The 14,111-nt window shown below is 34.3% G+C and overlaps 1 protein-coding gene across 1 annotated transcript; it reads right to left on the reverse strand.

Annotated features, from left to right (window-relative positions):
• Positions 1-2,130: 2,130 nt before the first annotated feature.
• On the reverse strand, positions 2,131-2,559 carry LOC138904303 (uncharacterized). Its single transcript, XM_070192805.1, has one exon. The coding sequence runs from the start codon at positions 2,557-2,559 to the stop codon at positions 2,131-2,133; it is 429 nt and encodes a 142-aa protein (XP_070048906.1).
• Positions 2,560-14,111: the final 11,552 nt, after the last annotated feature.

The following is a 14,111-nucleotide window of genomic DNA, read 5'->3' on the forward strand; positions in this document are numbered from 1 at the left end:
CTTTAAAAAAAAAAAAGTCGAGATCACTTTGTTTTTTAAATAGTTGCAGGTTGAAGGATAAGAAAGAGTATGGGGAGGGTAGGATGTACGCAGCCCTACTCCTACCTGGAAGGGCAGAGAGACTGTTACCGATAGACCATCGGCTAAAGAAGGTGAAAGAAGTCCTGATAGCAAGTAATAGCAAGACAAATAATTAAAAAACTAAATCAAAGATAGCAACAGAGAATGTGAAAAGGGCACTGATAACAAGTAATAGCAAGATAATATATTTAGAAAACTAAATCCAAGGCAGCAAACGAGAATATGAATAAAGTACTGCTAGCAAGCTAGGAATTACCAATGGCAAGTAAAAACGGAACGAGGCATGCGAATATAGAAAACTAAGGGAAAAGGGTATCGTACTAACACTAATACTATTGAACTAGAGAAGATACAGGGAAACACACTACTACCTACTAACCTTCTACCCTAATCTTCAACCTCTACATCCTTCTATCTAGGGTCATGTCCTTGGTTAGCTCAAGATACACCATGTCCCGCCTGGTCACCTCTCCCCGAGACTTCTTTGGCCTGCCTTTACCTCTCATCTCACCTCCCAAGGTCAACCTCTCACATCTCCTGACTGAGGCCTCTATGCTTCTCCTCTTAACATGCCCAAACCATCTCAACCTTGCCTCACACATCTTTGCTTCCACAGGGGCTACTCTCGCCTTGTCCTGGATAACTTCATTCTTAATTCTATCCAACCTAGTATGCCCACACATCCATCTCAACATCCTCATTTTCGCTACTTCCATCTGATAGACATGGGAGTTTTTACTGGACCAACACTCTGCCCCATACAATATAGTCGGTCTAACTACTACCTTGTAAAACTTATCCTTAAATCTCAACGGCACATTCTTATCACACAAGATACCGGAAGCGAGCCTATATTTTATCCACCCTGCTCCGATAAAGTGTGTGACATCCTCGTCTATCTCCCCATCCTTCTGAATTATAGATCCCAGGTACTTTAAACTCTCTCTCTCTCCTGGGAATGACTTACGTACCGAGTCTTACATCCTCGTCTGCCTCCTGGGTAACACAACTGAACTTGCACTCCAAGTATTCTGTCTTGATCCTGCTCAACTTGAAACCCTTAGACTCCAGAGTATGTCTCCAGATCTCCAGCCTCTCGTTAACACCACCTCGCATCTCATCAATCAGGACTATGTCATCCGCAAATAACAAGCACCAAGGCACCTCCCCTTGAATGTGACGCGTCAAATAATCTATCGCCACAGAAAATAAAAACGGGCTAAATGTTGATCCTTGATGCAACCCCATCTCAACCGGAAAGTGGTCAGAGTCTCTTCCTAATGTCCTAACCCGTGTCTTAGCTCCATCATATATGTCCCGAATCACTCTAATATACGCTACAGGCACTCATCTAGCCTCCAAACATCTCCATAGAACCTCTCGCAGGTCATAAGCTTTCTCCAAGTCAATGAACACCATATGCAAATTCTTCTTCACCGCCCTATACATCTCCACCAATCTCCTCACAATGTGAATGGCCTCAGTAGTTGACCGTCCCGGCATAAAACCAAACTTGTTCTCGAAAATGGATACACACCTCCTCAAAATCCCTTCAATCACCCTCTCTCACACTTTCATCGTATGGCTTAACAGCTTGATACCCCTATAGTTGTTGCAATTTTGGACATCCCCCTTGTTCTTGTACAATAGGATCATCGTACTCCGCATCCACTCTTCGGGCATCATCTTCGTCCTAAAAATGACGTTAAACAACCTTGCAAGCCATTCCAAGCCCTCATTACCCCACGCTCTTCCAAAATTCCACCGAGATCTCGTCCGGCCCAGTCGCTCTACCCCTACTCATCCTGCGCATAGCCCTTACAACCTCCCCCACTCGTATGCGTCTACAGTACCTAAAATCTCATTGCCGCTCCGAGTACTCTAACTCCCCCAGTACAATTCCCCTATCTCCCTATTCATTCAAGAGCATATGGAAGTAAGACTGTCATCTCTGACTAATATGTGCCCCCTCTAATAAAACTCTTTCTTCCTCGTCTTTTATGCATCTCACTTGGTCCAGATCCCGGGCCTTCCGCTCCCTCACCTTTGCTAGCATGTATAACTTCTTGTCCCCGCCTTTATCCCCAATTTCTTCATATAAACGACTAAACGTCGCGGTCTTAGCCGCAGTAAACGCCAACTTCGCTTCTTCCTAGCCTTCTTATACTCCTCCCTGTTAGCACTCTTTTGCCCTTCGTCTATACTCTCTACTAGCTTCAAATATGTCGCTTTCTTGGCTTTCACTCTCCCTTGAACCTCTTCGTTCCACCACCATTCCCCTTTATGACCACCAGAAAAACCCTTTGAGACCCCTAACACCTCTCTCGCCGCCTCTCTAGAATAATTAGCTGTCATAGACCACATATAACTCGCGTCTCCGCTACTCCTCCAGGCCCCCATAGCCAGCAACTTCTCCCCCAACTTTTGGCCCTTGTCCTTAGTCAATGCACCACACCTGACCCTAGGTATACCAGACATAACCCTCTTCTTCCTCGTCTACATGATCTCTAAGTCCATAATCAAAAGCATATGCTGGGTAGTAAGATTCTCACTCGGGATGACCCTTGCAATCCGTGCATAAACCTCTATCACATTTCCGAATAAGTAGATAATCAATCCGGGTCTTGTCCATGTACTCCGAAAAGCTATCAGGTGCTCCGCCTTTTTCGGGTAACACGAGTTAGCGATCACCAGCTCAAAAGCTTTAGCGTACTCCAGTAACGAAGTACCTCATCCGTTTATGTTTCCAAAACCGAAGCCACCATGCACACTGTCGTATCCCCCAGACGACCTCCCAATGTGGCCGTTAAAATCACCCCTATAATAAGCTTCTCGGTGGACGGTATACCCCGCACCAACCCATCCAAATCTTCCCAGAATCATTTTCTAATCTCCTCGTCCAAACCCACCCGAGGCGCGTAAGCACTAACTACGTTCAGAGTATACTCTCCCACGACTAAATTAATAGCCATCAATCTGTCATTCACCTTTTTGACCTCAACCACTAGCTCTCTTACATCCTTATCAACTAAAATGCCTACCCCGTTCTTTCCTTTCACCCTCCCTGAATACCACAACTTAAACCCGTCAGCCTCCCGAGCCCTGTTCCCCACCCATCTAGTCTCCTCGACACAAGCTATGTTAATCTTCCTCTTATGGAGAATCTTTGTTAACTCTATAGACTTCCTCGTTAGAGTCCCTATGTTCCATGACCCCACTATTAACCTAGAAGGTGCCTTACCCCTCCCCTTACCCCCTCTACCACCCTTCCCCTCTACCCCCCGCTCCCCCCGAGGACATGCCCTCACTCTATCATAGCTCGGCACAGCCACTAGACCAGCATAAAGCTACAAAATGATAGACTAAACAGAAACCTATAGGTACACACGGTGCTAACAAGGGATCCGAATAAGCAGAGACAAACTATGTATTAGCTATAACACTAAAGTGATAGACATAGACAGATATAAGCAGACAAGTCTAACTAAATATAATTTAAACATGATACTGCAGATGTCAAAGATACATGCAAGCAAAAAATAAAAAATAAAAATAAAAAACCAATTCCACGAATACCAGATATAGAGCGAAAGAACCTGGAGCAAGTTTTCCTGAAGTGTGTCGGATATGCTCAAGAGCACTGACAGTCCTGCTGCGTCCCGCCGGAAAGCTGTTCGGATTAATTTTTTGAACTCCAAACTCATAATATTTTTAAGAAAATAAAAATAGCCAAATCTTTATTTTCAGTTGGAATCAAATACCAAGCTTTATTTATACTAAATATTGGAATCTACAGTAGGTTTGATCTGATGATATTCTAAATAATAGACACATATCCATTATACAACGAGTGGAATTTAACGTGTTTCCAATATTAGTGTTGGTCCATCATTTTTCTGAAATCCTAGTTTTCTAAGAATTAAGAGTTTAAGTTTAATCAAAATTTCGGTTAAATTAATAGTGATTACTACACATATTAAAACATTCAAATAATATATATATATATATATATATATATATATATAAGATAAAATTAATGTTAAACTCGAAATAGTAGGACTTCCTACGTAGTTCAAATTATGAAAAAAATTAAAAAAATTATTTGATTTCAAAGTCCTAAATATTAAGAAAATAATTAAATTATAATTTTATATGATGTAGACTTTATTTTTAAAGGATAAAAATACTTTGCGCTTTTAATATAGTATAAATAGATAAGTTTATATGGATTTTAGCAAATCATATCATATAAAATTTTAAACTATACCACCTAAATATTTTTAATCCCTCATATCACGATACTATATAATGAATCATTTAGAGGACTTTTTAGCTCCAAAAGTCATAATTAATATAAACTAGAGTCTTGGGGTTTGTTTGGGTTGGCTGCATCCATAAAAATAAATAAATATATATATATATATATATATATATATATATATATATATATATATATATATAAAATTTTGCACAAATAATACATTGTTGATTCGTCACGTAAGAAAAAAAGTTTTGCTACCATTAGAATGTGTAATATAATATTTTGTTGATAGTATGAGTGTTTTAAACGGCGTGAGCGTGGGCGAGAAGTATTATCTAATACGGGACAAAGCGAAAGCCCTAGGCCCCATTGGTATTTAATTTTTAATATTTTTATAAATATATAAATAAAAAATACATTAAAATTTAAAAATAATTCAACTATGTATATATAGTATAGTGTGTGTGTGTGTATATATATATATATATATATATATATATATATATATATATATATATATATATATATATATACACACACACACATACATATATAAACATACTAGCATGTGTGCATGAATTATACAAAAAATAATAATATTTTTTACATGAAAAGTGAAAGACGTATAGATGCATTACACCAATAAAATGACCATGATAGAACACACATTAAGTTATAAAAATAATATTCTAGTGACAATAAAATAACGTTATTGTTTAAAAACTTTAAACTAAATAATAAATCACAAATACCCATCATATAATATAAAAAGCCAGAATAGAGTCATCGAAATAATATCTAAACTTAAGCGATACCAAAAGATAAAATTAGTATATATATAAATAAATAAACATACTAGCATGTGCATGAATTATACAAAAAATAATAATATTTTTTACTTGGAAAGTGAAAAACGTATATATGCATTATACCAATAAAATGATCATGATAGAACACACATTAAATTATAAAAAAACATTCTAGTGACAATAAAATAACGTTATTGTTTAAAAACTTTAAACTAGATAATAAATCACAAATACTCATCATATAATACAAAAAGCAAGAATAGTGTCATCGAAATAATATCTAAACTTAAGCATACCAAAAGAAATTCTAAAATCAAAAATTAATTTGAAAAGATTATGAATTTCGGATAAACAATTAAAAAAATCTTTGGTTTTTGAGATGTTTAGTTTGAAAATTTACTATGTGTTAACTTTTAGATATTTAAGTTAGAAATAAAGACTTATTAAGCAATTTTTGCTAAAATTTGTCAAAGTTTGCGGGCTTACGCCCTAAATGAACGTTTAGAATATTGGGACTTACGCCTAAGCGAACACCCGGAATGTTGAGGCTTATACCCCATAATACTTACGCCCCACCAGTATGTTTTGGTGCGTTTTTGGTACGCCTCGGTCCAGAGTTCACCGCAGGGCTCGTCCATAAAACGCTTTTTAAAATAATGTATATTATTACTCACATTACTATTACTCATATAAAATTTCAAGAAAATATATATTATTTTATGTGAAATAAGACTACACGTTTTCAATATCTAACGATCAAATGCCTTGAAGTAAATAATTATTGTATAATAATTGTTATATTATAACTTATTGCACAGCAATCCAATATTTATATAGTCAAGTTAAACAAGTTTAGAATGGGAGATAACTGAGTGATGAGGTATATATAAATGTATAAATGAAGTCAAAACAGTGGATTCATTTGCACTCATAATTAGATCCGATCTTTGGGGTGGGGGTGGGTGGGCAGGAGGAATAATAATAATAGAGGGAGTAAATAAATAAAGAAACAGAGAAAAAAAGCGTGCCCCGAAACGCCAACAGGTTTCCCGTCCAGTGTCCACGCGCGTTAAAGCAAACTCCATTGGGAATTGGGGGATTTTTCTTTTCCCTGCTTTAATTATTTGCAATTAATTAAATAAATTAAACTGATAGACTGCTTTTAAATTGTTTAATGGTTTATTTAATTGTGTGGGTGTGTTTCATTATTGATGGCTTAGTGGAATTTGACATTAATATCATATATTGTGGGATTTAATGACATTTCAGTCCCCTCATTTATTGCTTCTTCTGATTTGTCATTGCTATTCAGTATGAGCTTTTATCGGCTACAGCCGATTCGTTTTGTTTAATCTACAACCGAATACTAGTCGTGTTCAATCTAAGACTTTAACAATTTAATTATACCAAACAAGACGTGTTTCTTGCACATTTATAATATGTTCTTACTATTATATCTTAATATGACACAAGAAAATATGTATTTTGTACGTATGAAGTGCATTTACAATATAATACAAAATATATTTTGTACTTTCTCAACTTGTCAAATATGTAGTTGTCAACAATAACAACTCATTGTAATCCTACGAAATGAGGTATGTGAAGAGTAGAGTGTATCCAGACCTTACATCTATAGAGATTGTTTCCAATAGACCCACATTTCAAGTGAAAGAATATGTAGCTATCATGCAGGTAAAAACACAAATTATGACTATAAAATGCGTATGAATTAACATAATTAATTTTTTTTCCTTGGGATGAACCGTATAACTTTAGTAAAAAGAAGTTTATTCAAATTTGATATAAGTACAAAGTTAGTAAATTCATGACATATGTCATTCTCTCTACATGAATCATCAATCATAATAAACCAATATGTATTTTGCAATTAATTAAATTGAAAAAGAAAATCTACTAACACTTACTTAAGTTTGTACTCCAGGTAAATATAATGCCATATAGATCATTTAAATTTTTTGAAAACTAACAAATTTTCAATATTATAATAAGACACTTCAAAATTAATGGATATGATTAATGATTAGCCAACACATCTCCACATTGCCTTCCCTACACAAGAATAAAACCCTTTTTCTTTATTCACTTGGTATAAGATTTTTTCTAAATGAATCATTTGCCCTTAGACTATCTTATTATAATTTGTGACAAAAGATCATCCCAATGATAAATTAGCTAGATTTAATATATTTTTCGAGTATTTTCAACCCACCATAATAAAATTATTTAAAGCACAATTAGCAGAAATAGTTATTATAATAGTTATATCAAGAACCTAAGTTTGTCTTTTTGTTAGAACTTTAGTGGAATGGGTCGTCGAACTAAATAGAGAACGAGGAAATGGGAAAAGGGTCCCACTATAGTTGGGAAACTAAGTGCATTGCCCACTCAAACAGTGAAAGCTAACCCAAAAAAAGTAAAATAAATACGATTACCAACAAATAAAAATTAAAAATAATGTACTAATAAATAAACAAGAGACAGAAAGGGATGGACATCCACGGAAGCAATAATGGAAGTGAAAGTATAGAATCGTGGCCCAATAGGGAAGCCGTGAAATGAACTCCACATGTTTGTTTGGGTTACTTTAGGAGAACCTTAGCTACTTCCAAAGTAACTAGACAGAAGTGTTGTGTGTTTGTTGGAAGAGTACATTTGTAACTTTAATACCTACAATAAGCTAGACAATAAACTAACCATGGTTAAATCCCTTCAGTTGACTGGAAGTCTGGAATATACATACAGCGCAAGTAGCTTTCTTTCATATCGGATATTTCCATAATGTTTTCGACCGTAGTTAATTGCTACGTACCACTTTGCCGGCCAATATAGAATTCTCCTTCTTTTGTTTCTTTTCTTTTTTTGCGCTACATTTTTGTGGACAATCTTGCACGGACATAATTTTGTAAGGACATTCTGGGGCCTTTTTTCCATAATAACAAGTACAAAGAATATGTATAAAGTTGAATTGTTTGAAAGATTTAAGTAAAAAGATAGAATAAGGGATCGTTTAATCTGAAATTGTAGTGCCATGGGTTGTTAATGTAGTGAATGATAATACCAGAGTTATAGTGTCATGAATAATCAAATATGTATTGTTATATCGAAAATTGCACGACGTAGGATTTTTCTTATATTTAGATACTCTTACTCATGTATTGTTAATATATGTGTAATGATTACATTACATTTTATCTTTTATGAGATAATTCACATATTATTCATATATATAAGATATGTTGGAATCGGTAATTGTCACGATCCAATTTCACTTATAGGTCGTGATGGCGCCCAACACTACGGCTAGGCAAGCCAACTTAATAAATTAAGCATTCATTGAAAAAATTTAAAACCAAGAGAAATAATAAAACCCAAATTCTACTAATGTGTGTGCCAAGACCCGGTGTCACAAGTGTATAAGCATCTAGTAGATTATACAAAACCTCAAATACTGTCTGAAATAAAATAGATAAAATGAAAAATACAAAGAAAGACACCAGTAGCTGCAGAACGACTCAGAAAGGCAACTCACCACTATGCCCCTGGATAGCGTGGGTGTAAGACGATAGGTCCCCACTAATACTTGCCTCAGGTCCTGCACAAAAAGTGCAGCAAGTGTAGTATGAGTACGTAAACAACGTGTACCCAGTAAGTATCAAGCTTAATCTCGAAGTGGTAGAGACGAGATGACCGACTTTGACACTCACTATGGGTCAATAATAATAATAAAAATATAACTAGGATATTTAAATCAGCATGATTTACAGAATTAATAATAATTTATTTAATCAGCGGAAATAATTAAATTCCTTCAAATGCAACAATCCTCAGTATATTAATTAAATTCCTTTAATTCAAATAATTTTTAATTTATCAATTAAATATCATTTACAGGAATAACAATTAATTCTTTAACAAGCAAAAATAATAATTCATTAAATTTCAAGAATTTTTCAATTTATCAATTAGCTTCGCAAGCTGAAATAACTATTAAAGTATCGTGTAATTATTATTATTAAGCACGATTTCTGCCGAAGACGTACGACCCGATCCAGAGTGTCGTGTATACTGCCGAGAGACGTGCGACACGATCCATAGATGCATCTATCCTGGCGAGGCGTTTGATCCGCTCCACTGGAAAGGAGGACATTTTTCTTATGTACCTCCGGAATGAGAGTATATTTGTTCTAAGATAAATTTAGGAGGAAGAACAATTTCTCTTAACAATTAATTAATTTAAACAGAAAATCGAGTATATGAGATTTTCATCCTTTAATATTTTTAGCTAACAATTCACAATATATATATATATATATATATATATATATATATATATCAAGTAATATTAATTAAACAAGGAATACAATTTACACAAGTAATTCATGCTTTGAGTCCTGAACTACCCGGACTTTAGCATTAATAGTAGCTACGCACGGACTCTCATCACCTCGTGCGTACGTAGCCCCTACATTTAACAACAATTATTAAATTTTAATCACCTATGAGGTAATTTCCCCTTCCCCCCCTCCTCCCACAAGATTAGATAAGAGACTTACCTCGTCTTGCTCCAATTTAGTCCACTAGAAGGCCTTTTCCACGATTATCCAACTTTATTTGGCTCGAATCTAGCCAAAATAATTCGAACACAATCACTAAAAATTATAGGAATCAATTCTATAAGAAAATGCTACATTTTTAATAAAAAATCCGAAATTAATTATAAAATTCGCATGTGGGACCCACATATCGGAATCCGACGAAAGTTACGAAATATGAACACCCACTCAACCACGAGTCTACCCATACTAAAATCACTAAATTCCGATAATAATTCAGCCCTCAAATCCTCAAATCTATCCAAGAAGGTTTTTAAACTTTTCCAACTCAATTCACCAATTAAATGATAAAAATAGTGATGGATTCGGGTAATATAACGAATATTGAGTTAAGAACACTTATCCCGTTATTTTCTCTGAAAATCTCCTAAAAATCGCCTAAATTCGAGCTCCAAATCGTTAAACTCTCTACCTAATTATTCCTTCTACGCGATCGAGTAGCACAAATTTTCTGCCCAAACATTAACCCTACGCGATCGCGTAGCATAGCCTCCGCAAGCCTACGCGATCGCGAGCCTCATCACGCGATCGCGAAGCATTAAGCGCGTGGTCCGCTTCTGCTTCGTTTCCTCTTTTGGAACGCGGCCTTAGCCACGCGTTCGCATAGCACAACTGAATCCAACCTACGCGATCGCGGACTTGCACATGCGATCGCATAGAACAAATCCTTAGCTGCCAAATTAAGCCTACGCGATCGCAACCCCATTCACGCGATCGCGTAGAATAAATCCACCCCTGCCCAAATTACTCTACGCGATCGCAAACCAACCTACGCGATCACGTATAAGGAATTCAAAAGAAGACACCAGCAGTTATCACTAATGTTCCAAAGGCCAAAAATGATCCGTTAGTCATCCGAAATTCACCCGAGCCCCTCGGGTCCTCAACCAATTATACCAAACAAGTTCCAAAATATCATACGAACTTAGTCAAACCCTCAAATCACACCAAACAACGCTAAAACCACGAATCATCCCTCAATTCAAGCTTAATGAAACTTAATATTTTCAACTTTTACATTAGGTACCGAAACATATCAATTCAAGTTCGATTGACCTCAAATTTTGCACACAAGTCATAAATAATATAACAGAGCTATGAATTTTTTCGGAACTGGATTCTGACTCCGATATCAAAAAGTCAACTCCCCGGTCAAACTTCCAAACTTAAATTCTTGTTTTAGCCATTTCAAGTCTAATTTAACTACGGGTTTTCAAATAAAATTTCGAACACGCTCCTAAGTCCGAAATCATCATACAGAGCTATTGGAACCGTCAAATCCTGATTTCGGGGTCGTTTTCTCAAAATATTGACTTAAGTCAAACTTGTCCTTTTAAGGCTAACTTAAGAAACCAAGTGTCCCGATTTCAACCCAAACGCTTTAAATTCCCGAACCAACTATCCCCGCAAGTCAATAATCATTAAAAGCACATATGAGAAGTTTTATTTTAGAGAATTGGGTTCTAAAAGTTAAAATGACCGATTAGGTCATTGCAGTACTAGTGTTTGCTTTATTATATAAAACTCCACACAACTTATTTGAAGTTATCCTGATATTACATTAATTATGCAAAAAAAATTTACAAAAAAACAAATTGAAATGTTGTACTGGTGCTCATTTAATAGACAACATGTGGAATGTATAAGTATAGATTTTTGTGCGAGGATTAAGTTTTTCTCATAATTCAAACCAAATGACCCTCGAGTAGGTGTTAGGAAGATATTTAGTTGAAATTAAAAATAAATATTTGAAGTTGAAATGGTGAAATAATGTATAAAATTGATTTTTTTATTAGGTTGATTTCAGTTATCCCCAATAATGGAAAAAAATTAATAAATTTCTCCTAATTTTATGTTAGTTACGCGACTTTGACCAACTATGACCCTGACTTTTAAAAGTCATAATGTACGTAAAATTTATTGGACATAAAGATTATTGGAAATTCAATTGATCCCCTCTCCCCGCCTCACCCCCTCTAAAAAATAAAAAATATAATTTTTCTAGAAAAAATACATTTGACTTGTAAAAGCTAAACTTCTAATTTGAGAAAAATACATTTGACTTGTGGAAAATACACGTTTAGGGATTCATCTGCGACATGAATATTACTTTAATTTTACGTGTTTAGCCATTGAAAACGACTAGCTTTAGACTCTTAAACAATTAACTTTGAACCATAAATATGATTATAACTGTATAAACTGTTTCTTATACCAAATTAAATAACGAGTAACAAGACCTCTAACTCAAATAAGTTTGAATTCACTAGTCACTAGACTAACTATAAAAACGGTAATAGTTACATATGAACTGAATTATTGTGGAGTATGGGGTAGAATATTGGTCAGTCAAAAACTTTTATATCCAAAACATGAATGTAAGAGAAATGAGTATGTTGAAATGGATATGCAGTCATACCAGGATAGATAAAATAGGAATAAATTAAGATATCGAGGACAAGGTGGGCGCGGCACATGTGAAGGACAAGATGCGAGAAATGAAGCTTAAATGTTTCGAACATATGAAAAGGAGAAGCACATATGCCCCAATAAGGAGATGCGAGAGTTTGGCCTTCATGGGTTTTAGGATGTATAGGTAGAGTTATGCCAAAGAAATATCGGAAAGAGGTGATAATGAAAGACATGACGTTGCTTTAGCTGACTGATGACATGACCCTTAATATGAGACGTGGAGGTCAAAATATATGGTAGAAGGCCAGATAGTCGAGTGTTTTCCTTGTTCATACTAGTAGTAGTGTTAGCCTTGTATTTTATTATTCGTAGTTTTTATTATTATTTGTTATTTCTTTTACTAGGTTTTCATGTTGGATTGTTGGTGTTACTATTTTTTTTCATTTTTTCTGGAGTCGAAAGTCTACCGGAATTAGTCTCTCTACCTTCTCAAGGCATGAGTAAGGTTTGCGCACATACTACCTTTCCTATAACTCACTTGTGAAACTACACTAGTTTTATTGTTGTTGGTTGGAATTAGTTATCACATTTCCATGTTACTAACCAACTAACCAACACTTTCTCGGAGAATTTAGAACGAGCTTAATAATATCTTGAAGTGGAATATACAACAATTATACCTCAATATCAAACAAGTTGAGATCAGATATATAAATTATTAGAGACCATATTATTTTATTTATACTCATTTCATACTAATTTTATATAAAGTTAAAATACAAAGCATCATAAGTTCTTTATATTTTTTGGCACTGTATAAATTTTTTCTTGAGAAAATTAAAACAACTCCTAAAAAAATATAAGATGTAAAAAGTACCAACATAAGTAAACTATACTCTTATTTAATAGGTATTTCTTATATAGATTTTTTTCTCTGTGCCTTGTCTTTTATTGAGGCTGCATGTATCTCAAGAAATTATAAAAGTCCTTTAATTTTTTTTTTATTTCAAGTGATTTTAAATTTATCCCGTTTCTTTTTATCGCATTAACCTACTATATATGCCCACACATGATCATATAATGTCAAAGTGATATTTTCTTATTGTAGTTACTTGAAACTCACAAACAAATGCACCCTTTATATAACCAATTTGAATATATTCAATCATTATTTTTTCTTACAATTTTTTTAAAAAAAATATTGAAACAAAAAGAACAAAAAGAAAACGGATAGGGTTTGGCAATCGATCGTGTTTCATCAATGCCTGCAAGTAGCACTTGCCCTAGGAAACGGAGATCAGTCCGATCCCTTAATGGATCGGGTCATCAAGAGTCGGTTCAGTATGGGTCCCCGAATCCGATTCACTAAATCACCAATTGGCGCCTCACTTTTCGAAATAATCCACCTTAATTTGGTAAATATCGAATTAACGTATCGAAATCGAATTTTTTGATATTTGGTATTGATATTTTGGTATTAGATATGATATTTGGTTTAAGTTTTAAAAAAAATTAGTATTAGGTAAGTTATTTAGTATTTTAAAATAAAATACTAAAATACCGATATCGTATTAAAATATATATTATATTACACAATACACATATTATTAATTAATAACATAAATATAAGAAATCTAAAATTTTACTTTACTTTACTTTCTAAATTCATCAATTAAATCTAAGCAAGTAACAAGACATTTCTAATGATCAAATTTATTCTTTTATGTATAATTTTTTCTCTTTCAATTGATATATACTGATTTTGGACAAAACTTTTGCCAATAAATATTTTTAGTTTTATGCTTTCGAATACTTTAATTAATAATATTAACGTGTATGACTGTATGCTGAGAAAAACGTAAGCATACCGAAATTAATTAGTTACACTATTGGCACAACATTTTAAGAAAT

The sequence above is a fragment of the Nicotiana tomentosiformis genome, chromosome 1 (genome assembly GCF_000390325.3).
Source record: "Nicotiana tomentosiformis chromosome 1, ASM39032v3, whole genome shotgun sequence".
Classification (NCBI taxonomy): domain Eukaryota; kingdom Viridiplantae; phylum Streptophyta; class Magnoliopsida; order Solanales; family Solanaceae; genus Nicotiana; species Nicotiana tomentosiformis.